The 26,692-nt window shown below is 38.4% G+C and overlaps 1 protein-coding gene across 1 annotated transcript in view; it reads left to right on the top strand.

Annotated features, from left to right (window-relative positions):
- Positions 1-26,692, top strand: part of PARL (presenilin associated rhomboid like) — a 51,262-nt gene that overhangs the window by 8,694 nt on the left and 15,876 nt on the right. The window contains exons 2-6 of the mRNA XM_006056676.3: positions 1,871-2,060; positions 2,520-2,660; positions 5,551-5,599; positions 25,107-25,202; positions 25,787-25,936. Of these exons, the coding sequence (XP_006056738.1) occupies positions 1,871-2,060; positions 2,520-2,660; positions 5,551-5,599; positions 25,107-25,202; positions 25,787-25,936 (626 nt within the window). The remainder of the gene's footprint in view (positions 1-1,870; positions 2,061-2,519; positions 2,661-5,550; positions 5,600-25,106; positions 25,203-25,786; positions 25,937-26,692) is intronic.

The following is a 26,692-nucleotide window of genomic DNA, read 5'->3' on the forward strand; positions in this document are numbered from 1 at the left end:
AGAATTTGGTATCTGCAAGGGGTCCTAGAACCAATCTCCAGTAGATACCGAGGGACAACTGTATTCCGTCATAAAAATATACCAGACTTTCTCCTTTCCCCAGTTGATAGCAGTTTAAGTTCCAGTTTTTTAGCTGATAGAATTGTGCTGCAATGACTGCAAGCGTTTTAAACAGTGCCTAAGATGGAATTATTCATCTCTCCTTCTACTTTCCTGTTTTGGTGCTTCTGATTTTCCTTGTCTTAGTGAATGGTACCACTTTCCTTTCAGTTATTCAAAATAAAACCAATAATTGTTCTTGATCCCTTTTTTCTGAAGTAATTGTTGACCCTTTCTGTATTAGGGATTGGCCTTGGTGGTAGAGATATAATGAATACAGAAGTGACAATCCAGTTACAGTACAGCCAGCGAATGAGAGAAGGTTAAGAGTATATACAAGGTATTTTAGGACTCTAGGAGTGCAAAGAATACGCTCAGCCTGGGGGAGGTTAGGACTGCTGCTTGGAGGAGGACGTGAGCTGAAGTTTGAAGGGCACAGAAGAAGTTAGAGAAGCACATCCTGCGACAAAGGAGCACGTTGCGAAGTTTGATAGATGATGAGACATTTACTGTGTGGTTCCAGGCAGGGGAATGAGAAAGGTATTTGCGTTTAATAAAATGTGAAGGATGCATTGGAGTAGGGAGGTATTAAAAGCAATGAAATCTGTTAGGAAATGGTAAAGTATTCCAGGTCAGAAGGGATGAGCTAATGGATTGTGTTGGAATTAAGGAGAGAATGTTGGTCCTCTGAGAGAGCATTTGAGGAGGTGTTGAATGTTTGTGGAAGAATAATATGAGGAAAGAAGAAAATGCAACATGTTAAAACAAATGTTTGAACTTAAATAAGCTGTTGACATAAACTAGGCATGAAATAAAGGACTAAATTAAGAATGGAAAGAATGTTATTTGCCAGAGTTGATTTTTAATTAGATGGTAAGAATTAAGGAGATGGTAAGAATTAAGGAGAGAGAATAATAACTTCTAAATTTTTAATCTTAGTGGTTCAGAGAACTGTGGGACCACCGAAGGAGTAAGGAAGTCGGAAAATGGAGCTGTTTGTAGAGGGAGCTGAATTCCCTTTTGAATATATTGGTTTTTGAAGTGATGGGGAGCATGCCTGCATGCTTAGTCATGTCCAACTCTTTGTGACCCCATGGACTGTAGCCTACCAGGCTCCTCTGCCCCTGGGATTCTCTCAGCAAGAATACTGGAGAGGGTTGCCATTTCCTTCTCCAGCCAAGTAGAAATATTCAATATATAGTTGGAAATACAGGATAAGAAAATTGAGGCTGGGACTCGAGACATACATTTGAATTACTTGTTTAGATGTCATCCAGGCCACAGAAATGAAATTTTTCTTTTTACTCAACCAGAGTGTTTCAGGGTGTGGGTTACAAAGATGAGAAGACCTGTCTGATTGCTTTCAAGCAGTTTTATGAGTGTAGAAAGGTAGTATGTTTAGAGTATAATGAGAACAGTCAGGAAGAGGCCTCTGCCTGGTCTACCTGGGAGAAATTACCATTTGACAAAAGAAAAAAGCTTTTTATTGGATTGTAAACTGTGTGGAGGAGGAGTACAAATTGTTTTATTTATTGATACACAGTAATAGCCCAGACATGCCCTGTAAAGCTGCTGCAGTGTGTCTCTCCTTTTTCAGAAAAGCATGTTCACTGTTTTGACTGAATCCTCCCGGGAGCAGGAGTCTCGGTGGCTTTGGGGCTGCAGAGCAAGAGTAAACTGAGTTGGTGGCTACAGGCTAAGAGGGGAGGCTCATAGAGGTTGCTGTTCGCAAGATGCAGTTCAGTTTCTAATCTGCCATTTTCTTCTGTAGGTTTAACTTTTTTATTCAGCAAAAATGTGGATTCAGAAAAGCACCCAGGAAGGTTGAACCACGAAGATCGGACACAAGTAGTGAAGCGTACAAGAGAAGTGCTTTGATTCCTCCTGTAGAAGAAACAGCCTTTTACCCTTCTCCCTATCCTATAAGGACTCTTATAAAGCCTTTGTTTTTTACTGTTGGGGTAAGAGCTCACATTAATACGAGTTACCTGCATTGCCTCGGGTGTGGCGTTAAAGTACTGTTCGTCGTGTTTGGGCTCCCTTAATGACACATGGAGGGGCATCAGAAGGATCTGGAGTCGTGATTATGAGAAAACATGAATGCAGTAATTGCTGTTAGCGCATGGTTCACTCATGTAAGCCCTGGAGAAGAAACTCATGGGCCTCTTATTTGGTATAACATTGCAGGTGATACTGAGGTGATATTTTTAATTTTATTGAAAAAGTTCTAATTGTAAGCAGGTCCCAGGGTACTGTGAAGTTCATAAAATGGGAAACAGTGAAATGTTCACCTAATAAGTTTCAGTGTACCTGATGTTCCTTATGTTCATAAAAAGCCATGAAAATGAAATAATATCCTTGAAACTACGTATAGGTCTATTTCTTAAAAAATTTTTTTGTAATATATTTGTTTTATGTAGTTTACAGGCTGTGCATTTGGATCAGCTGCTATTTGGCAATATGAATCACTGAAATCCAAGGTCCAAAGTTATTTTGATGGTATAAAAGCTGATTGGTTGGATAGCATAAGACCACAGAAGGAAGGAGACTTCAGAAAGGAGGTAAAGATAAACGTGGCTTTTGTTTATTCTAGTTGATAAGTTTTTGAAGTCTGGTTATTATGAAGTGTTTTTAATAGCAACATTAGGTCAGTAGATATGAAGTCAGTGCACTTAATATTCTTCTTTATTCATTGTAGTAGTTTTAGTCACCAAATTGTGTCCAACTCTTGCGACCCCATGGACTGTAGCCCACGAAGCTCCTCGGTCCAAGGGATTTCCCAGACAAGAATACTGGAGTAGGTTGCCATTTCCTACTCCAGAGGATCTTCCCAACCAGGGGATTGAACCCTCATCTTCTGCATTGCTGGTGGATTCTTTACTGACTGAGCCACCGAGTATTAACGTTTTATATGGCTGGCACTGTTGTAGTTAAGTGTTTCAAGAAGTTCGTCCCTCTACCCACATATATCAAGAATCACCACAAATAGTTGTTAAAAATTACTGTTTTGCATTTTCTTCCGGCTCTTCTAATGGCCACTGTTTTTACTTGCATCATCTGGATGGATGATTTTGGAGTACATGTTGAAATCAAAGGGCGTTTTATGTTTGAGGGGTAGAGATACTGTGTGGATTTTAGAAAGCTTCTTAGTGACATTATGTTTTTATCTCTCTGATAAATACCTACTGTTGATGTTTCTAACTGTGCTTGGATTGAGGTTGCAAGAAAAGGGTACAAATGCAGAGCTTTTAGAACTTTTCCTTACTTCATATGCATTGTAATGACCTTCCTCGCCTTTTAGAGAAAGCATATATTTTGTTTCATTTGACAGTGCTTATTGAGCAGAGCCTGTAGGCCAGTTTGTGAATCTTTTATTTTCAGGCACTTCCTTTTATTTTTTCGTGACAGCACACTGCCCTTCCAGTTTGGAGATGAGTTGGTGTCCTCTTCGGTTTTCCCCTTCCACTTTTTTCCTGGCCAGTGAGAGGCTGAGAGGGCAGCCGTGGGTGTTCTTTTTCTTAATGATAGTTAAGGTTCCTCTAAGTAGGGAGGATTCATTCCTCCTTGTTTCCCCATCAACACAAGAAGCATGAGCCCTATCTGTTCTAGAGAGGCTTTTGTCAGAAGAACAGTTGATGTAATTTTGCGGGTAAAACCTGCAATAATGAGCAAAAGTTTTTATTTAGTACAATATGTTTGAGAAGATAGCAATGCTGACCTATTCCACATTCCTGGATCCCTTTAAAAGCTACAGCCTTCTGAAGTATAAAGTTTTGGTATCCAAATTGTTCCTTCAAATGGTGAAAATGACACAAATGATATGCATAATCTTCATCCAAAGATGAGTTTGTTTGAGATAGGTAAATGATAGGGTATAAAATGTAAAATCTTGTTAAAGTTGAAGTAACACATAAATAAAACATGGGGAATGAAAGTCCTGGGAACCCATGCCACACTACTGCAGCAAGTAAGGTGTGAGAGCTCACATACATTTAATTTTACAGTTGACCCTTGAACAATGCAGGGCTTGGGGCGCTGATCCTCCACGTAGTGGCAAACGTGCATATAACTTTATAGTTGGCCCTCCGTAACAGTGGTCCCACATTGGTGGGTTCTGCCAACTGCAGATGGTATAGTGTATATGGTGTAGTACATATTTACTGAAAAAAATCTGCGTTTAAGTGGACCAGTGCAGTTCAAGCCTCTGCTGCTCAAGGGTCAACTGAATTACAAAAATGAAATCATTGTTGATTATGGATCAAATACATACTGATTTGTAACTTTTTTTTTTTCCTAACCTTGGATTTCTTTCAGTATTAGTGTACAAAGTCTGGCTCAAGTTTCATGGTGAGAACATGTATATATTTTTTAATTAAAAAGCTTTAATCATGGAGGGAATTCCCTGGCGGTCCAGTAGTTAGAACTTCAAGCTCCCTCTACAAGGGGACATGATTTCAATCCCTGGTCAGGAAACTAAGGTCCTGCATGCCACATAGTGTGACCAAAAATAAATAAATAAATAATACATGAATAAAACTTTAATCATGGAAAATTTCAAAAGTAAAGTAAAAGAGTAAAGAGGATAAAGAAAATAGTATAATGAACCCCTGTCATCCTGCATCAACAGTTACTGACACACAGCGACTTTGTTTCATCTAGTCTCCTTTCCTTCCCATCCTTTCCCACCACTGATTACTATAAAGCAAATCCTAGACATCAGCTCAGCATGCTCAGTCACTAAGTCTTGTCTGAGTCTTTGTGACCCCATGGACTATAGCCTGCAAGCCTCCTCTCTCCATGGGATTTCCCAGGCAAGAATACTGGAGCTGGTTGCCATTTCCTTTTCCTGGAGATCTTGACCCAGGGATTGAACCTGCGTCTCCCGCATTGGCAGATGGGTTCTTTACCCACTGAGCCATCGGGGAAGCCCCATTCTAGGCATATATCAATTATAAAAAGTTCAATGTGTGTCCCTGATAGATTAGGATTCTGTCTTTTTCTAAACCTCGATCTAATATTATACCTTAAAGTAAGGTATTTTTTGGTAGAAAATATTCTTGGTTGGAATTTTAAAACTAGATCAGGCCTTGGTGAATAATCACTTATTTGATGGTGTGCTAGGTGCTTTACATATGTCCTGATACTCCTCACAATAGTACTGCTAGGTACCTGTTACCATCTCCATTTTACCTGTCAGGAAACTGAAGTTTAGAAGTAGTTTGTCAAAGGTCATAGAGCTGATCGGTGGTTCTGTGTAAAGAATGCAGGCTGTCTGACTGTAAAACACCAGTACTTCCCACTCTACCACATATTTATTATGTCTCTTATTCAGTAGAGATTTTACTGATGAGGACTCTTATTTATGCACAAAGCATTTTCTTTCTTGCTTTTCATTTACATAGACTGAAAGTATTTACCATATGGTGATAAGCTGTTTTCCTTCTGTTTTAGATTAACAAGTGGTGGAATAACCTAAGTGATGGCCAGCGGACTGTGACAGGTTTGTGTTAGCTTACACGTTTTAGCCATTCAAGGGAAGAGAAATCAAACCAAAAGGTACAGTATGTCGTAGTCAATGGCTTTTGTACCGTGCTCATCAGTGGTGTAGAAGACAGAATTTCTGTACCTTCAGGCTAATGTAATGGTTTGAAAATATTGTGGCATAAAGGTACTGTATATATGAGGCTCTGGGTTATTTTCTAATTTTAATCTAGTATGATACTTATCAAATGATCTCTGTTGTAAAGTCCTAGCTTGTGAATAGCTTATGAGTAATTATTACTGTCCTATTAAAGTACTGAAAGGGAACGCTGATTAAGTACCTTATTTATACAGCAGACTTTATACATATTGTCTCCCTACCTCACAGGGTTGCTTACAGGGTAGTCATCTCCCCTTTTACAGATAAGGAAACTGGCTTTCAGAGAAGGAACTTTTCGAAGGTCACACTGCTAGTAAGTAAGAACTGAGTTTCAAAATCCAGGTCTGTCTCATCCTAGAGCCAGTTTTCTCTTCTACACCATGCCGTTTATAAGATCCTCTTTAAATGTGAGCATAACATGTGTATCACCATGATAATTTCATTTGTTTTTGGTAAGCTTTTATGGAAGACAGCTGGAGAAGGAAATGGCAACCCACTCCAGTATTCTTGCCTGGAAAATCCCATGGACAGAGGAGCCTGGTAGGCTACAGTCCACGGAGTAGCAAAGAGTCAGACATGACTGAGTGACTTCACTTTATGGAAGACAGTTCTGGCTCTTCAAGGTAAAACTTGTGCAATATTTTAAAAATTATGCAGTTAGTTATTTGAGAAACTCAGGAAGTGGATTTGTAAGTTAACAGTTGTACAGATAAAAGAAAAAAATCTTCCTAGAGAAATAGCAAAATACTGCTTTCCCTCAAATATGGTTAGACTTAATGGTACTCTTAATTTTTGATACCTACTTAAGTGGAGAAAAGATGCATTCGTTTCTTCATTCAGACTATTTCATATGTCTGGAAGGTTTCATTTTTCTGTTCCCTGATGGAATTGATCCAGTCTTCAAGCTTATGATTTAGACATTATTTCCTGCAGGGGGGAATTTTTTTTTTCTGAACTCGTTGCACTTTTTAATAACTTATAATGCATGCAGATGCCACCACCCTTATGGCAGAAAGTGAAGAAGAACTAAAGAGCTCTTGATGAAAGTGAAAGAGGCGAGTGAAAAAGTTGGCTTAAAGCTCAACATTCAGAAAATGAAGATCATGGCATCCGGTCCCATCACTTCATGGCAAATAGATGGGGAAACAGTGGCTGACTTTATTTTTCTGGGCTCTAAAATCACTTCAGATGGTGATTGCAGCCATGAAAGTAAAAGACGCTTACTCCTTGGAAGGAAAGTTATGACCAACCTAGACAGCATATTAAAAAGCAGAGACATTACTTTCTCCACAAAGGTCCATCTAGTCAAGGCTATGGATTTTCCAATAGTCATGTATCGATGTGAGAGTTGGACTATAAAGAAAGCTGAGCGCGGAAGAACTGACGTTTTTGAACTGTGGTGTTGGAGAAGACTCTTGAGAGTCTCTTGGACTGCAAGGAGATCCAACCAGTCCATCCTAAAGCAGATCAGTCTTGGGTGTTCATTGGAAAGACTGATGTTGAAGTTGAAACTCCAATACTTTGGCCACCTGATGCGAAGAGCTGACTCATTTGAAAAGACCCTGATGCTGGGAAAGATTGAGGGCAGGAGAAGAAGGGGATGACAGAGGATGAGATGGTTGGATGGCATCACTGACTCAGTGGACATGGGTTTGGGTGGACTCCGGGAGTTGGGGATGGACAGGGAGGCCTGGCATGCTGCCGTCCATGGGGTCACAAAGAGTCGGACACGACTAAGCAACTGAACTGAACTGAATGCAACCTGCTTTATATAATTGTACATGTGTCATCTTTGAGAACGATGTTGAGATTTTTCATTTTTGCTGTAACTCCTAGCATATATCTGGCACACAGTTCAGTTCAGTTGCTCAGTCCTTTCTGACTCTTTGTGACCCCATGGACTGCAGCACACCAGGCTTCCCTGTCCATCACCAACCCCAGAACTTGCTCAAACTCATGTCCATCAAATCACTGATGTCATCCAACCATCTCATCCTCTGTCGTCCCCTTCTCCTGCCTTCAGTCTTTCCCAGGATTAGGGTCTTCTCCAATACCACATTAGAGTCTTCTCCAAAACCACAGTTCAAAAACATCAGTTCTTCAGCTCTCAGCTTTCTTTATGGTCTAACTCTCACATCCATACATGACTACTAGAAAAACCATAGCTTTGACTAGAAGGACCTTTGTTGGTAAAATAATGTTTCTGCTTTTTAATATGTTGTCCTGGTTTTTCATAGCTTTTCTTCCAAGGAGCAAGTGTCTTTTAATTTCATGGCTGCAGTCACCATCTGCAGTCATTTTGTAGTCCAAGAAAATAAAGTCTGTCATTGTTTCCCCATCTATTTGCCATGAAGTGATGGGACTGGATGCCATGATCTTCATTTTTTGAATGTTGAGTTTTAAGCCAGCTTTTTCACTCTCCTCTTTCACTTTCATCAAGAGGCTCTTTAGTTTTTCTTCACTTTCTGCCATAAGGGTGATACCGTCTGCATATCTGAGGTTCTTGATGTTTCTCCCAGCAATCTTGTTTCCAGCTTATGCTTCATCCAGTCCAGCATTTCACATGATGTTCTCTGCATATAAGTTAAATAAGCAAGGTGACAGTTTATATGGCACATAGTAAAGACATTCGGTTAAAATCTATTGAGTGACTCAGTGTTGATGAGATCTTGAATCAAAAGGTTGAGATTTTTCAAAGTATATTGCCAGCTATATAATTGATGAGTCAGTGAAATCTTAATAAATGATAACTTTCAAAAGAAACTCTGTAGTAACACTTGTGTTTCCATTGGAATTAATTGGGCTTTTTGGTTTGTTTGCTTGTTTTTTGAAAATTAGTAGCCTTTAGGGTAGCAGAGTTTTAATTTTTTTTGATATTTTCAGAGTGCCTTACAGTTAGTTGATACCTAGTGTTCTTTGAAGATGATAAAGATTTTGTTGTTTACATTTGAGGAAACGTGGGATCAGAAATTAAAACCTTTTTCATGCCAGGAAATAGTTTATTCAAAGAAGTTGTTGGTATTTGGAGGTAGTTAAAAATCAGAATTCTTTCCCTTAGATGACGTTGCAGTCTGACTAAGAGCCTGAGTGTAAAGTACTTCAAATCACATAAATGTGAATGGTCATGCTGCTGCTGCTGCTGCTAAGTCGCTTCAGTCGTGTCCAACTCTCTGCGACCCCATAGACGGCAGCCCACCAGGCTCCGCCGTCCATGGGATTCTCCAGGCAAGAGTACTGGAGTGGGGTGCCATTGCCTTCTTCGGAATGGTCATGCTAACGACCTTAAATATTTATTGTCAGGTTCATTAAGTGACTTTTAAAGGCTGAGGAAATGCTCTTTGATCTGTTCAGTGTTATCTCAGACTCCTCTTTCGGGACATAATTATGCTGATAACAGTGAATCTAGCCTTACACTTGTTCGTGGTGCATTATAATCAGTTAGCCGCATAGTAAGATTTCAGTGGTTAATAAACTTATGCTTTAGTTATATCTTGTCTCTTTTCAGAGGTGCCAGTTCACTCCACTGACTTGCTTATTTAGCACTTTGGTTGCTTCCTTTAGGCTGATCCGAAGTGAGGTTCGCTTTGGTTGTTTGCTTTAGGTTGATCTGAAGTGAGGTTGGCTCGGCTGGCTTTTATTGGGAATTGATTTATGGGGTGATAGATTTATTCTGTGCCACCTTTTCCTTGAATTGTGGAGGTCCTCTGAGTGGTTTTCTTTTTTCTTTTTGTGTTTTGAAAGAACTGAAGTCCTTAGGAGGCCACTGACCTAGGAAATCTTCAAAGCTCTGTGAGACTAGTGTGCTTCTTTGCTCTGTAGTATTCATACCTAGACACTGGCAGCTTGAAATCTCTAGCAGGTTAAAGGTTTTGCAGTTTTACGCCAAACGTTTCATGTAAGAATTCCTTGCTGCCTGAATCTGGGTGGCAAGGTTTTGGTTATAGCAAATTCAGACAGCAATATGTTTTATGCACATGCATTTGTTCCCTTAGCTTTAGGTGCAGCAAGGGGTATCTCAGGTTTATTCACACCTCTTTGGATTCCTAGGTTTGAATAAGAACAGTTTAAATCATAAGGGATTTACTTTATCATAATTTACTTAATCACTAAGGTGAAATTCATGTATTCTCTAACATTATTTTAATGTTACCATGCACATTTATTCATTTCACAATGATAGACGCCTGCTGCCTTGGGACAGTCTCCTGCAATCTGTGCTATGAATTAGCATCCAGATACCTGGGATCAGGGAAGGCTGTGTGGTTTATCAGAAAAGTAATGAGTGGAGGTTTGCTACAGCAGAAAGTGAAAGGTGGGGTGAAAACGTCCTTCCTTAGAGCTGAGAGCAGCTGATGGCTGCCCCTAGTTTTTGACTCTTCTATCTCAATTTGTCCCTGGGAGTCACTGTGTCAATATCTACCAAAGAACTGGTCTTAATCCCTTAATCTTTTTATTCTTACCTAGTTTAGGACTTTCTTTGGGTCTTAATTGTTTTACAGATACATCTCCCTAAACTTCATATTGCTCTGAAAAAATTATTAAAGTTCAGTTGGTGTCTGTAGGATGAGGGGGGTGCATCAAGTAGCATTCTTCAAAGTTAGACTCATCCCTGGTACTTTTATCTTTCAGCTAGTCTCCTGTATTGCCTTACTCTGCAAGACTTTGAAGCCTGTACTGGAGGTCCCCAGGCACCCCCACAGAGAGTTTTCCCCTCCATTTCTAGCTTTTAGAGGTGCTTGTGAGACACTTGTCAGGTTTTCCTGTTGGCTCGGCAGAATGCTGACTCTACTGTATTGGGCTTCAGGTAAAGCTGGGAGGGAAGAACACACCAAATTATTGTATCTGAGCGAGGAGGGGACAGGGAGAAGGAACATGGGGAGCAAAATCTCAACAAGCTGGCGTCACAGTTCCTATACTAGTTCGCGTCGACTGTCAGCACCAAAGTTTAAGCACTGCTGCACCCCAGGCCCTTGATCCTTGTGTCCCAACCTCTAAAGTCTGTGTTTTTCTTCTTTGCTCTTCTGTTTCTACCAGGATTAGTTTATTTTTTAGTTTTAGTTCTAGGGGAAAGGATAAGAAAAGTAATGCTCGGGTGCCAACTAGGCTGCAAGTACCATGTTAGTAGGTACTTTGCAAATACACATATTATTGTTAGTCCTTATTATTAATCTTAAGAGCCCTGTTAGAAGTATCCTCATTGTTCAAATGGGGGGTAACTGAGGCTCAGAGAGGTTAATTAACTTGTCTGAGATCACACAGCTAGAAGGGCTGGAGATAGGAAACAAACTCTTTAGTTCAGAAAATACGCCTTTTATTACATCCTTTCACTTTCTGCTGTAGCAAACCTCCACTCATTACTTTTCTGATAAACCACACAGCCTTCCCTGATCCCAGGTATCTGATGCTGATTCATAAGCCAGATTGCAGCAGATTGTCCCAAGGCAGCAGGCGTCTATCATTGTGAAATGAATAAATGTGCATGGTAACATTAAAATAATGTTAGCAAATATATAAAATAAAAAATAAATCTCACTCACTATAGACTTCCGGTTCCATTCCCCATCCATAACTGTTGCCTTTTTAGTTGCTTATGTATTCTTCCAAAGCATCTGTTTTATAGGCGTTTATGTTTACATCTAACTATGGTTTAAACTATAAATGGTAGCATGTAATACATACTCCTCTACATCTTTATTTTTTTTTCACTTAGTATTTTAAAAGGACATTCCTTACTGATATAAGTAGATCTATTGTATGCTTTAAAAAAATGTTTTATTGAAGTGTACCTAGAAGAACTTGGACATGTCATCTTCATGTGCAACTAATTTTCACAAATTGAGCACATCTACATAACTAGCACCTCGATCAAGAAATGGAAATTACCAGCATCCCAGATCATTCTTTGGAATGGTGCTTTAGTAGTCCGTGCAAATGAATACTATTGTAACAAGTTTTCTATTAATGGATATTTAGGTTGTCGTTAGTCTTGCTTTCATAGGAAGATGGAAGATGGATAGTCTTTTTGGATTTCCCCCGATTCCAGGATGCTGTGGGACCAGTGCTTAATTTGTTTTGTGGATATTTTCCAGGAGAAGAAATTATAGCCACTGTGTAAGGCCGACAGAATGATCCTTGTGCCTGTAGTCCTGGTTCTCAGGGAACCTGAGGTAGGGACTGCTGAACTCAGTTCTTTGGCTGCTGTGGATGTATGTGCTTGTCAATGTCTAGACTGGCCATGTCTAGCTTCAGTCAGATAGGAGAGCTATGGGGGGATGAACTGGCCCATCTCAGAAACAGAAGGGATGCTGTAGTTAGCTACTGAACTCCACTGGGATAGTCTTTTTTCAGGGGAATAGAAAAAGAGGTTGTACCCCCTTCCTTGGCTAAGGAGGAAGATAGACTTGAAATCACTGAACCCCAAACAGTGCTTTCCAAATCAGTATATCCTTTTTTTAATTTATCATTAAAAATAAAAACACAGTTCGTCCTTTCCTTGGACACCAATTTGAGGTTAGGGTGCTGACCATTCACACAGTCAAAAATCTGTGAATAACTTTATAGATGGCACTTTGTTGGATGTTCTGCATCTGTGGAGGACTTCCCGGTGGCTCAGATGATAAAGAATCTGCTTGTGGTGCAGGAGATCCGGGTTTGATCCCTGGGTAGGGAAAATCCCTTGGAGAAGGGAATGGCTACCCACTGCAATATTCTTGCCTGGAGAGTCCCATGGATAGAGGAGCCTGGTGGGCTACAGTCCATGGGGTTGCAAAGAGCCAGACACAGCTGAGTGACTGACACAAACACTGCATCTGTGGATTCAACCAACCATAGCTCATGTAGTAACATAGAATTTATTGTTGGAAAAATCTTCACATAGGTGGCCCTGTGAAGCTTAAACTCGTGTTGTTCAGGTGCTAACTTGAATACAGTGCAGTGGTTTTTATTATACTCACAGGTTGGTGCTACTATCACCATCACCTAAGCCCAGAATATTTTCATTAGACCGTAAAGAAACCCCATAGCCGGTGGCAGGTCTCTCCCTGTTCCTCTCCTCCATTCGTCCTTAGACAGCTACGTTCTTTCTCTCTGGATTTGCCTGTTCTGGACACTTCATAAAAATGGAATCACATAATAGAGGCATTTTGTGGCTGCTTCTTTCACTGATGTATAATATTTCACTTCTTTCACTTAGGTGTAATGTTTTCAGAGTGCATTTACAGTGGCATGTGTCAGTACGTGCTTCTTTTTATGGCTAAATAATATTCCATTATATGGATATATCACATTTTGTTCATTCATCTGTTTTTGGACATTTATTGCCACTTTTTGGCTTCATGTTATAATAATGCTGCTGCCAAACTTTCATATATGTGTTTTGTGTGGACATATGTTTTCATTTCATTTGAGTATACCTAGAAGTGGAATTGTTGGGTCATATGGTACTCTGTTTAACTTCTTAAAAATTGTGGTAAAAAAAAAACAACACATAAAATACACCATTTAAACCATTTTTGAGTGTACAGTTCAGTGAAGTTAAGTATATTCACATTGTTATGAAACATCTCCAGAACTCTCTTTGTTTTGTGAAACTGACACTCTGTACCCATTATACAATGATTTCCCTTTATACCCCTTCCCCAGCCCTTGGTAACTATCATGCCACTTTCTGTTTCTATAATTTGACTACTTCAGATACCTCATATAAGTGGAGTCATACAGTACTTGTCTTTTTTGACTGGCTTATTTCACTTAACATGTACTCAAAGGTCATCCATATTATACCATGTGACAGGACTTCCTTTTTTTAAGGCTGAATAATTTATTCCATTTTGTGTATGCACCACATTTTGTTTATCCTTTTGTTCTTTGATGGCCTTTTGCTTCCACCTCTTGGCTCTTGTGAACAGTGCTGCCAAGAACGTGGGTGTGCACATCTCTTTGTGTCCCTGCTTTCAGTTCTTTTGGATATATACCCAGAAATGGGATTGCTAAATTATATGGTAGTTCCATCCTATTTTCCATACTGTTTGCACCATTTTACAATCCTACTGCATCCTTGCCAGCACTTGAAAATTTCTGTTTATGGTGTTTTTTAAAATGAGTGCCATCCTAATGGGTGTGAGGTGACACATTATTGTGATTTTGGTTTCCGTTTCTCTAATGGTGTCGCATGTCTTTTCATATTCTGGTTGGCCATTTGACTGTCTTCTTTGAATAAATGTTCAGAGTCTTCACTCACTTTAATCAGGTTGGCTTTTGTTGAGATGTAGGAGTTCTTTATATGGTCTAGATATTAACCCTTTATCAGCTGTGTGATTTGCAAATGTTTTCTCTCATTCTGTAGGTTGCCTCTCACTCGTGTTCTTTGCACAACAGCTTTTAGGTTTGATGTCACATCTGTCAATTTTTGCTTTTTTGTTTGTGCTTTTGGTGTCATATCCAAGAAATCATTGCCAAATCTAATGTTATGAAACTTTTCCCCTATTTTTTCCTAGGAGTTTTATAGTTTTGGTCTTAGCTTTAGGTCTGTAATCAGTTTTTAGTTAATTTTTGTATATGGTATAACAAAATGAGCAAAGTATTTGGACATTTATCCAAAGATGACTTTAAAATGGCCAACTGGCATATGAAAAGGTGGTGTAAGGTAAGAGTCCAAGTGCATCCTTTAAGTGTGGATATCTGCTTTTCCCTGTGTCCTTTCTGTAGAGTTGCCAGGTGGTTTTCTAAAGTGAGTGTACCATTTATATTCTCTTTGGCAATGTATAAGGATTCCATATGTTATTACTTGTCTTTTTCTATCAGCAACTACAGTTTTTTTGGTATTTTTTTATTGTGATAAAATATACATAACATACAATCTATCATTTTAGTCATAAAATGTGTAATTCATTGGCATTAAGTGCATTCAGTGTTGTGCAACCATCATCACTATCAATTTCTGGAACTTTTCATCATCGCAAACAGAAATTCTGTACCTGTTAAACAATAACTTCCTGTTCCTCTACCCCTTAGCCTTTGGTAACCACTATTCTACTTTCTGTTTCTATGACTTTGCCTATATATCATATAAGTGGAATTATAAAGTATGTTTTTGTGTATGGCTTCTGTTTAGCATACTGGTTTCCAGGTTCATTCATATTTTAGCATATATCAAAATTTCGTTCTTTTTTAGTGCTGAATACTGTTTTTTTTTTAATTAAAAAAACTGTAGTTGATTTACAGTGTTGTGTTAATTTCTGCTGTATAGCAAAGTGATTCAGTTATATATATATTTATACACATACATTCCTTTTTTAAAATACTCTTTTCCATTATAGTTTATCGTAGAATATTGAATATAGTTCTCTGTGCTATATATACAGTAGGATGTTGCTGTTTATCCCTTCTGTATACTAAAGCTTACATCTGCTAACCCCGACCTCCCAGCCCACCATCCCTCCTCCAGCTTCCTCCTGCTTGGGAGCCACAAGTCTGTTCTCTGTGTTTGTGAGTCTGTTTCTGTTTCGTATGTGTGCGTGTGTGTGTTAGTTGTTCAGTCATGTCCTACTCTTTGCAGTCTCATGGGTTGTAGCCCAGCTAGGCTCCTCTGTCTATAGAATTCTCCAGGCAAGAACACTGGAGTGAGTTGCCATGCCCTTCTTCAAGGAATCTTCTTTACTCATGGGTTAAACCTGGGTCTCCCACGTTGCAGGCAGTTTCTTTACCTTCCGAGTCATCAGGGAAGCCCTCGATAGGTTCATTTGTGTCATATTTTGGATTCCACATATAAGTGATACATCATATTTGTCTTTCTCTTTCTGACTTCGCTTAGTATGATGATCTCTAGTTGCATCCTTCTTGCTATAAATGGTATTTCATTTTTTATATCTGAATAGTATTCCATTGTATATATGTGCCACATCTTTATCCATTCATCTGTTGATGAACATCTAGGTTTTTTTCATATATTGGCTATTGTAAATAAGTGCTGCTAAGAATATAGGGGTGCATGTATCTTTTTTGAGGTATGTCTGGGATATATGCCCAGGAGAGGGATTGCTGGATCATATGGTAATTCCTAGTTTTCAGAGAAACCTCCATACTGTTTTCCACAGTGGGCGCAACATCTTACATTCCCACAAACAGCGTAGGAGGAGGATTCTCTTTTCTCCACACACCTTTTCCAGCACGATGGCCATTCTGACCAGTGTGCAGTGATACTTCATTATAGTTTTAGTTTTGGTTTGCATTTCTCTAATAATTAGCAATTTTGAGCCTCTTTTCATGTGTCTGTTGGCCATCTGTATTTCTTCTTTGGAAGTTAAGCCCTTGTCAGTTGCATAGTTTGCAGATGTTTTCTCCTGTTCTGTAGATTGTTTTTTTCATTTTGTTTATGGTTTCCTTTGCTATGCAAAAGCTTATATAAGTTTGACTAGGTCTCATTGTTTGTTTTTGTTTTTATTTATTTTTGTTGCCTCAGAAGACTGACCTAACATTTTATGTTTTCTTATGTATGATTTATGTCAGCATGTTTTGCCTATGATCTTTTGCAGGAGTTTTAAGGTGTCATATCTTATGTTTAAGACTTGAAGCCATTTTGAGTTAATTTTTGTGTATCATGAGAGGGTGTACTCTTCACTGATTTACACATGGCTGTCCCGCTTTCCCAACACCAGTTGAAGAGACCTTTTCCCATTGTATTAAGGCTGAATAAGATTGTGTTGTATGGATACACTACATTTTATTTATCCAGTCGATGGGCATTGGTTTGTTTTCACCTTTTGGCTCTCATGAATAATGCTGCTAAGAACATTTATGTGTAAGTGTTTTAGTACCTTCCTATTTTTTGGCATGTATATTTAGGAACGGAATTGCTGCATCATATGATAATTCTGTGTTTAACTTTTTGAGAAACTGCTGACTTTCACAGTAGTTGCACCATTTTATATTCTCACCAACAATGTACAAGAGTTCATTTCTCCTTATCTTTGCCGGTACTTGTTAGTTTCCTCTTTTCTTTCTTTTAATAACAGCCATCTTAATGTATGGCAAGTGATATCTCATTGTTTTGACTGCATTTCCCCGAGCATCTTTTCACATGCAAGTGTCCATTTATTCTTTAGAGAAATATCTGTTTAAATCCTTTGTCCAGGGACTTCTCTGGTGGTCCAGTGGCTTAGACTCTATACTCCCAATGCAGGGGGTCAAGGTTCAATTCCTGGTCAGGGAACTAAATCCCACATGCCACAACTATGACCAAGCATAGTCAAATAAAAAAAAATTCTTTGTCCAAGGATTTTTTTTTTTTTTTTTTTTTTTGCCTGGACCACGCTGGGATCTTAGTTCTTGGATCAGGGATCGAACCCTTGCCCTCTGCAGTGAAATCACGGAGCCCTCATCACTGGACTGCCAGGGAAGTCTTGCTTTGTTCATTTTTTGAGTTGTCTTTTTGTTGAGCTGTAAGATTTCTTTATATATTTTGGATAGTAGATCTTTTTTAGACATATAATTTGCAATATTTTTCCTATTCTGTGCATTGCCATCACTTTAATAGTGTTCTTTGCAGCACGAACTTTTAATTTTAATGAAATTTCTTATTTTATTGTGCTTTAAGTGTTATATCAAGGAAACTGTGGCCTAATCCACGGTCACAAAAATTTCCACCTTTTCTAAGAGTTTTAGTTTTTACATTTAGGTTTTTGATTCACATTGAATTATGGTTTGTATTCAGTTTGAGGAAGGTGTCCAAATTCATTCTTTTCCTGGTGGATAGCTACTTGCTTCAGCACCATTTGTTAAAAAGACTATTCTTTTTTCTTTTTTTTAATTTTTTATTTTGTGTTGGAGGATAGTTGATTAACAATGTTGTGATAGTTTCAGATGAACAGCCAAGGGACTCATGCTATACATAAAAGCCACCACATAACATTGAGCAGAATTCCATGTGCCATACAATACGTCCTTGTTGGTTATCCATTTTAAATACAGCAGTGTGTACATGTCCATCCCAAATTCCTTAACTGTCCCTTCGCCTCTTCTTTCCTCCCAACCATAAGTTTGTTCTCTAAGTCCATAAGTCTGTTGGTAAGTTCATTTGTATAATTTATTTTTAGATTCCACATATAAAGGATATCATATGATATTTCTCCTTCTTTGTCTGATTGACTTCATTCAGCATGAGAGTTTCAAGGTCCATCCATGTTGCTGCAAATGTCATTATTTCATTCTTTTCAGTGGCTGAGTAATATTCCATTGTATATGTGTACCACATCTTCTTTATCCGTTCTTCTTTTGATGGGCATTTAGGTCACTTCCCTGTCTTGGTTATTGTAAACAGTGCTGCAGTAAACATTGGGATTCACGTATCCTTTCAGCTCATGTTTTTCTCCAGATATACGCCCAGGAGTGGGATTGCAGGGTCATATGGTAGCTCTATTTTTAGTTTTTTAAAGAAACTCCATACTGTTCTCCATAGGAGCTGTACCAGTTTACATTTCCACCAAGTGTAGGAGGATTCTCTTCTCTCCAAACCCTCTCCAGCATTTGTTTGTAGATTTTTTATGATAGCCATTTTGACTGGTGTGAGGGGATATCTCATTGTAATTTTGATTTGCATTTCTCTGATAATTAATGATGTTGAACATCTTTTCATGTGCCTCTTGGTCATCTTTGTGTTTTCTTTGGAGAAATGTCTATTTAGGTCTTCTGCCCATTTTTTGACTGGGTTGTTTTGATGCTGTGAAGCATCATGAACTGTTTATAAATTTTAGAGACTAATCCCTTGTCAGTCACATCGCTTGCAAGTATTTTCTCCCAATCTGTGGGTTGTCTTTTCATTTTATTGTTTCCTTTGCTTTGTAAAAGCTTTTGAGTTTAAGTAGGTCCCATTTGTTTATTTTTATTTCCGTTATCCTGGGAGATGGGTTGAAAAAGATATTGCTGCCATTTATGTCAGAAACTGTTCTGCCTATATTTTCCTTTAGGAGTTTTATAGTGTCTGGTCTCATATTTAGGTTTAATCCATTTGAGTCTTATTTTTGTGTATGGAATTAAAAAATGACTAATTTCTTTTTCTTTACATAAGAGACTGTCTTTTCAGCATTGTGTAGTCTTGCTTCCTTTGTCATTAAAAAGGCTATTCTTTTCCCATTGAATTGTCTGGGACCACAATTAAAAAAAACAAGGCAGTTGGCATAGATGTATGGATGTACTTCTGGACTCTGATTCCGTTCCACTGGTCAATATGCATATCCTTTGGACATGCTGTCTTGAGTACTGTAGCTTTGTATTTTAAGTTTTTAGACTGGGAATTGTGAGCCTTCCAATGTTGTTAATATGGAGTGTTATATTGATTACAGTATGTTGAACCAGTTTTGCATTCCTGAAGAAGTTTCACTTGGGCATGGTTTATAATTTCTTATATTCTGCTGAATTTGATATGACAGTATTTTCTTGATGATTTTCTATCTGTGTTCATAATGGATATTGGTAGTTTTCTTGTGATGTCTTTGTCTGGTTTTGATGTCAAGGTAAGGTCCACCCAGAAACTCAGAGTATTATTTGAAATAGAGTAACCCAGAAACTCAGTGTTATCTTAACTGAAATAGTTAGTGAGATCATACTAGATTAAGGTACGCCCTGAATCCAATGACTTGTGTCCTTATAATAAGGGAAGAGACCAGAAAGACACCAAGAGAAAAAACGGGCCTGTGAAGTGAGGGAGCCAGAGGTTGGAGAGGTGCTGCCAAGGTAAGCCAAGAAATGCCAAGAACCACCAGAACCTAGGAAGAAGGACAGAATCTTTCCTAGATTCTTCATAAGGAAACATGACCCAGTTGATAATTCTGTCCTCCAGAACTGTAGGAGAATACATTTTTATTGTTCTAAGCCATCTAGTTTGTAGTAATTAATTATAGCAGCTCTCGGAATGTAATATACTAGTTAAGCCATCTGGTCTTGGGCTTTCCTTTTTTCCTTAAAAAAAAAATTTTTTTTATTTATTTATGACTGTGCTGGGTCCTCATTGCTGTATGGGCTTTTTCTCTAGTTGCAGTGAGCAGGGGCTACTCCTGGTTGGGGTATGTGGGCTTCTCATTGTGGTGGCTTCTCTTGTGGAACAAGGGCTCTAGGTGTGCAGGCTTCAGCAGTTGCAGCTCCCATGCTCTAGAGCACAGGCTCAGTAGTTGTGGTGCATGGGCCTAGTTGCTCCACAGCATGTGGGATTCTCCCGGACCAGGGATCGAAACTGTGTCCCCTGCATTGGCAGGCAGATTCTTTACCACTGAGCCAGCAGGGAGGCCCTTGGGCTTTTATTTATGTGAATTTTTTTTATTGTTATTAATAATTCAGTCTCTTTACTTCTTATAAAGGCCTATTCAGATTTTGTCTTTTTCCTGGAGTCAGTTTCAATGCTTTGTCTTTCTGGGAATTTGTCAGTTTCATCTAAGTTATTCTCATTTGTTGATATGCTATTGTTCATAGTATTCTTAGAATCCTTTTTATTTCTGTAAGGTCAGTAGTAACATTCTGCTTTCTTTCCTGATTTTAGGTATTGTGAGTCTTTTTGTCTTTGTCAGTCTAGCTAAAGGTTTGTCAACTGATGATGTCAAAGAACCAGCTTTCAGTTTCATTGATTTTTCTCTAGTTTTCTAGTCTCTACTTCATCCAAACTCTTTATTTCTCCTTCTACTTGCTTTGTGTTTACTTTATTCTTTTTTTTTCTCCTAGTTTGCTAAAGTAGAAGCTTAGGTTATTGCTTTGAGGTCTTTTTTAGTGTAGGCATTCACAGCCCTGTTTTTGCTATATCCTCTAAGTTTTAGTATTGGCTGAGCATGATCTGCCGTAACAAAATATGACACCATAGACCAGGTAGCTTAAGCAGCAGAAATTAATTTTCTCATAATTCTGGGGTTCGAAGTCCAGCATGGTCAGTTTCTGGTGAGATCTTTCTTAGCTTACAGACTGCCACCTTCTTGCTGTGTCTTCATATGGCAGATACAGCAAGAGCACACTCTCTGGTATCTCTCTAATAAGGACATTAATCCCATCATGAAGGCCCCACCTCTAAATCTAATTACCTCCTAAGGTCCCATCCCCAGATACCATCCTGTTAAGGATTAGGTCTTCAACATATGAATCTTAGGGGGACACAATTCAGTTCATGGCAGTTATGTTTTTTTTTTTTTCCATTCATTTCAAAGTACTTCCTAATTTTCCTTGTGGTTTCTTCTTTGTTTATTGGTTATTTAAGACTGTGTGATTTTCACATTTTTTTAATCACTAGCATTTATTAATAGGATGCATAAATATAGGTTGAAAAACGTACTTGACAGCAAAATATCAAATTGATAAGCCAGGCTATAAAATGTATTTGTGTGTGTGCTAGGTTGCTTCAGTCATGTCTGACTCTGTGCTACCCTTTGCACTGCAGCCTGCCAGGCACCTCTGTCCTTCAAATTCTCTAGGCAAGAATACTGGAGTGAGTTGCCATGCCCTCCTCCAGGGGATCTTCTCGATCCAGGGATTGAACTCTGGTCTCTTAAATCTACCTGTACTGGCAGGTGGGTTTGGGTTCTTACCACTAGGCCACCTGGGAAGCCCATAAAATGTATACATTTTTAAAAACATTAAAAAAAATTTTTTTTTTACAAAGAGCATTTACTATAATGGTCACTTACATCTTGTCATTCACATAGCAACAGTAGAGATCCCGGGGGTAGCATGCAGAACTGAAGTGCCCCAAAGAGGGCAGAGGCAAGAGCAGAATAATATGCTGAGAAAAGACTCTTAAGAGCAATACCAAAAAAAAGAAAAAAAAAAAAACAACCAGGCAAAAATATCATCACAAAATTGTACCTGAGTGACGAGAAGCTCAGTTTCAAATCCAGAAACCTAGGTTAACACTTTAGTCTGCTTCATTCTTTTCTTTGGATGCTTAACCCAGCCAGCACTTCCATCTTGTAGCCAAATCCAATGTGATCAATCACTAGTCAGTTAAGGCCTCAGCTTTCTATTGAAGAGTTCCTGATAACCCGATGGAGACATACTTGCTCTGGCTTCAGTTAGCATGCTGTCAAGCATCCCTCTCTGTGCTTAACATGCCAACAGAGTACCCAAGTCTTCCTCTTCTCCTTATTCACCATGAATACACATTTACAAACAGGAAGCATTGATACCCCTTTTTTGTAAACATTCCTTTAGAAACATTAAAGCGGGAGGACTTCACTCTTACATTCCACGTATTTTTGAATTTTACAAATGTATTATTGACTTGTAATTTTATCCCATTGTTGTTAGAGAATATACTTTTTATAATTTCAGTTTTGAAAATTTCAGTTTGAAAATTTATTGAGACTTGTTTTGTGGCTAAACATATGATCTGTCCTGGATAATGGTCCATGTGCATCTCAGAAGGATGTGTATTCTCTTGAGTGGTATGTTCTATAGATGTCTGTTAGGTCAAGTTGATTTATAGTATTAAAATCTTCTACATCCTTGCTGATCATCTAATTCTATCCATTGTCACAAATGAAGTGTTGAAGTTTCTCAACCATTATTGAGTCATTTATTTTTCCCTTAAGTTTTATCAATCTTTACTTCATATATTTTGGGTTTCTATTGTTAGTAGCATATATGTTTATAATTGTCATATCTTCCTCATGGATATAAAGATTTTTTTTTTTAACCCTTTTGTCATTATGTAATATCATTCTTTGTCTCTAGTAACAAATACCATCCTGAAGTCTACTTTTTTTTATTCTTGTGACTTTCTAGATCCCAGGAATATGTGAGGTTTTGTAAGCACCTGTGAATATCTCATTGCTAATATTTTCCTTTTAAGATTTTTGTTTAGTCTCTATTATCCATCACCTCAGCCAGCTGGGAACTTAAACACTTGACTATAATTGCTTTTGACAGATTCCTCCTGGGGAATGAATTTTGCACTTGAGCTCCCAGTCAGATCAAATACAGACATCCTTGCTTGTGGGGTCTTCCAATAAATTATTATCAGATAGGTCAGATGATGATAGTTCTTTGGGAACAAGGCTTTGGAAGAGATTCAGCTCCAGTCTGCAGTCTCTGGTGGTTGCCAGGCAGCACTGGGAAAGTGGATTGTTTTCATGTAACTTATATCTGAAAAGTGGGGGCCTGGGATTAGAGCAGGTTAAAATGCCTCAAAGCTCACTATTCTTACTGAGTTTCATCATTTTTCTTAAGAAAAAAAAAAAAAAGTTGGATTGCTACAAGCCTTTGGCTAGTTTTCAGAGTTCTGAAAAAGTTGATTCTAACATTTTTTTGGGGCCAACTTTTTCACTGCTTTTATGAAGGAGAGAAGTTTTGGAGGTCTTTATTCCATATTCTTGCTGATAAAATCAAGTGCATCACTTTTGGCAAAGGTAGGCACTGAGGCACCAGCAACCTTTCCAAATCAATAGTGCCAAGCTAGTCCTAGGCATGACTGGGTTAGGAGGAGGCAAGTAACCCTTCTCTTAAATGGAGATACAAACAGAGACTTTAAACACTTGTATCTTGAAAAGGAAAAGGAGGGGGAGGGAACCATTTTCTTGGAGTAATCTACATACTAGATGTATGTACTATGGGGCTTCCAGACGGTAAAGAATCCACCTACAATGCAGGAGACCCAGGTTCGATCCCTGGGGTGGGCAGATCCCCAGGAGAAAGGAGTGGCTACCCACTCCAGTATTCATGCCTGGAGAATTCCATGGTCAAAGGAGCCTGGTGGGCTACAGTCTGTGTGGTCACAAAGAGTCAGTTATGAATGAGTGACACATACACACACACATACAACCTTTATGATGTTTAGCGAGTTTTATTCTCACTTTACAATGAGGAAACTGAAGTGAAGGCCATGAAATGCCACAGGCCACAAACCTTCTAAGGGCATACCTTTAGGATTCAGACCTAAAAAGGCTATTCCCTTTATACCATAATTTTCACTTTTTGAGTTATCACTGTGTGATCACTACATTTAGTCATATTTTCTCATCTAGTCATCTTTCAACTCTTTGAGGTATTTTTTTTTTTTTTTTTTTTAAACAGAAGAGAAAACTGAGGCTGAGATGTTAGGCCTCTTGCCCGGGTTACAGTGTAAACAGGACAGAGTCAGTCCTGCTAGTTTTCTTCATGCTTAACTTTAGACAGTGTGCACTGTTTCTTCAGAGGATTGTCACCTCCTTTCCTGCTCACTTGCTTCTGGGGACCAGCATATACTGTTTCCCAGTTAAGGAGCTGTTTGGTGTCTGAAGTCCTAGAGTGACCAAGGTCAAAAGAAATCCCCTTGGCTATCTGTGTCTGTGTCTAGTAGAAGGAGCACTAGATTAGAAATTCTGGCTTAGCAGAATGTTGCTAGAATTGAAGAAGTTGAAAGGGCTAGTTGCTTGTTGCTTAAAGAGGTTGAAGGAATGAATGAATACATGTTTAAATTTCTTTAATTGAAGTAGATGTGTGCCTACTATGTGTAAGGAGTTGTGGTACCTAAAATTAATGTATTTTTTAAAGTTTGCAGTTCTTAATAACTTAGTTCTTCCCTAGAATTAACTATTGTGTCATAAACCTACTAGTCAATAGACTTTTTTTAACTATTTAACTATTTTGTCAGAAAGCTTAATTTAGTGGTAGTTCTAGCAACTTCAGTTCTTGCAGAAAAATGAAAGTCACCTGACTCCCACATGTAAACATATTTTCAAAAGCAATTGCAAAATTCTTCCAAACTATTCGTGAATTCTTAAATAATGAGTATTTTTTGCAGACCTGTGGATCTTTGTCTATATGGATGATCTTCTTTTATTTTTAGACTTATTTTTGGGCTGTGTTGAGCAGCATTTGTAATCTTAGTTCCTGGACTAGGAATCAAAACTGCATCTCCTGTGGTGGAAATGCAGAGTCTGAACCACTGGGCCACAAGGGAAGTCCCTACACAGATGATACATAGGTGTTTCTGAAAGCTGTTCAGAAGTTAAAGAAGCATACCATTCCTTTTGGAAAAAGAAAGCTTTTTTACTCTTGGCCAAAGAACCTAATTCTGTACATTACTTCTGTCTTTGACTTGGCCATTTTCAAACAGTAATTACAGATCTGCTTATTTATTGAGAAGAAGTAAAATATGGAGCTGAGTGAAGGAAGTTACCTCCTAGAACATTTGCAGTTTTACAGGAATTTTCTGACTTACCAACCCGTGACAGTTTTGATACTCAAAAACATTGATTTCACTTACTTTTCCTAACTTACCCCCTCTCCCAAGTATGTAATAACTTGTTTTTTTGTGATACTCTTTAATGTGGTAGAAAATCTGATTCATATGGACTTTTGATCAGACTTTCTTTGTTTTTATTTTTAATTTCCTAAATTAGAAATGTTTATTTTGTAGGTATCATAGCTGCAAATGTTTTTGTATTTTGTTTGTGGAGAGTACCTTCTCTGCAGCGGACAATGATCAGATACTTCACATCCAATCCAGCCTCAAGTAAGTCTAACTTGTGTGATTTTTATTTTGAGGTAGAAGTAATATGAAGGAAATATGCTTTATGGTAATTGAAGTGCTATAAGAAATATGACTAACTTGTCAATAGTTATAAGCAAAATCTGGAGGATAGGCTGTAAGCTCGTGGCAGACAGGAACCTCATTTCTCTTACAACTGTATCCAGACACCTAAAATGTACCTTGCACATAGTAGGTTTCCATAATACGTTTTTTGTGACTTAAGATCAGTGATCACTATAAGTTTACTCTTTAAAGAGACTGTTATATACAGTTTTATTTCTTTCTGTGATTTAAATAATTTACTAATTATTTTTTCTAGCTAACTTTTTCCATGGGACAAGTTGCTTTTGTTGACCTGAGAATTTTTATTGGTTGCTATAGAAAAGAGATTTAAGGTAGCTTGTACCACTTTGAAAAATGCTATCTTAAACCATCTTATCCAGTCTTTTAACTGGCTCTGGTTTGTTGTGCATGTTTTTTTCATAATGGTAATGAAAAAAGTCTAAACTGGATCATTTTCCCTGGCTGTGTGTGCACAATTACAGGATGTTTTCTTTCTCTTATAGAGGTCCTTTGTTCTCCAATGTTGCTGTCAACGTTCAGTCATTTCTCCTTGTTTCACATGGCAGCCAATATGTATGTCTTGTGGAGCTTCTCCTCCAGCATAGTGAACATTCTGGGTCAAGAGCAGTTCATGGCAGTATACTTATCTGCAGGTAATCAGCTTTCATCTTGGGCCTGTCCTGAGTTTAAGTGCCTCTCACCTGTCTGGAGAAGGGACAAAGGGAATGATTACAGCCACATTGTGTATACAGTAATCCTCAGTACATATTTATTTTTCAGATTGTATACAGAGAAGGATACAAGCTGGTGTAGTACTTAAGCATGTCATTTTTGTCTCCCAAGGCCTTGGTTTCTTTAGCTCAGGCCCACCGTTTTATAGATGAGTGGTTCCCAGACTTCTCGGCTGCCTTAATCATGTGGATCTTTGTTCAATAACTTTACACTCAATTCCAAAGTGTGTTCAGTTTCCAGAAAGCTTCTGATTAGAGCTCTCCAGTAAGACTGTCAAGAATGAGTTCGTTCATTTTGTTGCAAGGATACATTAACATGGAACCACTCTAGTCATCCTGGACTTAGCAGCATTTCTTTATCTCAGCTTGAAAATGATAACTCAGGATTCCAGGTTCCTAAATGCTGCTAAATTGGCAGTTGGTTGATTAAAGTTTGCTTGTCTCAAAAAACCGTGAACTTCCAGATGTTCAAGCTGGTTTTAGAAAAGGCAGAGGAACCAGAGATCAAATTGCCAACATTTACTGGATCATCAAAAAAGCAAGAGAGTTCCAGAAAAACACCTATTTCTGCTTTATTGACTATGCCAAAGCCTTTGACTGTGTGGATCACAAAAAACTGTGGAAAATTCTGAAAGAGATGGGAATACCAGACCAACTGACCTGCCTCTTGAGAAACCT

This window comes from Bubalus bubalis, chromosome 1, assembly GCF_019923935.1.
Source record: "Bubalus bubalis isolate 160015118507 breed Murrah chromosome 1, NDDB_SH_1, whole genome shotgun sequence".
NCBI classification, from domain to species: domain Eukaryota; kingdom Metazoa; phylum Chordata; class Mammalia; order Artiodactyla; family Bovidae; genus Bubalus; species Bubalus bubalis.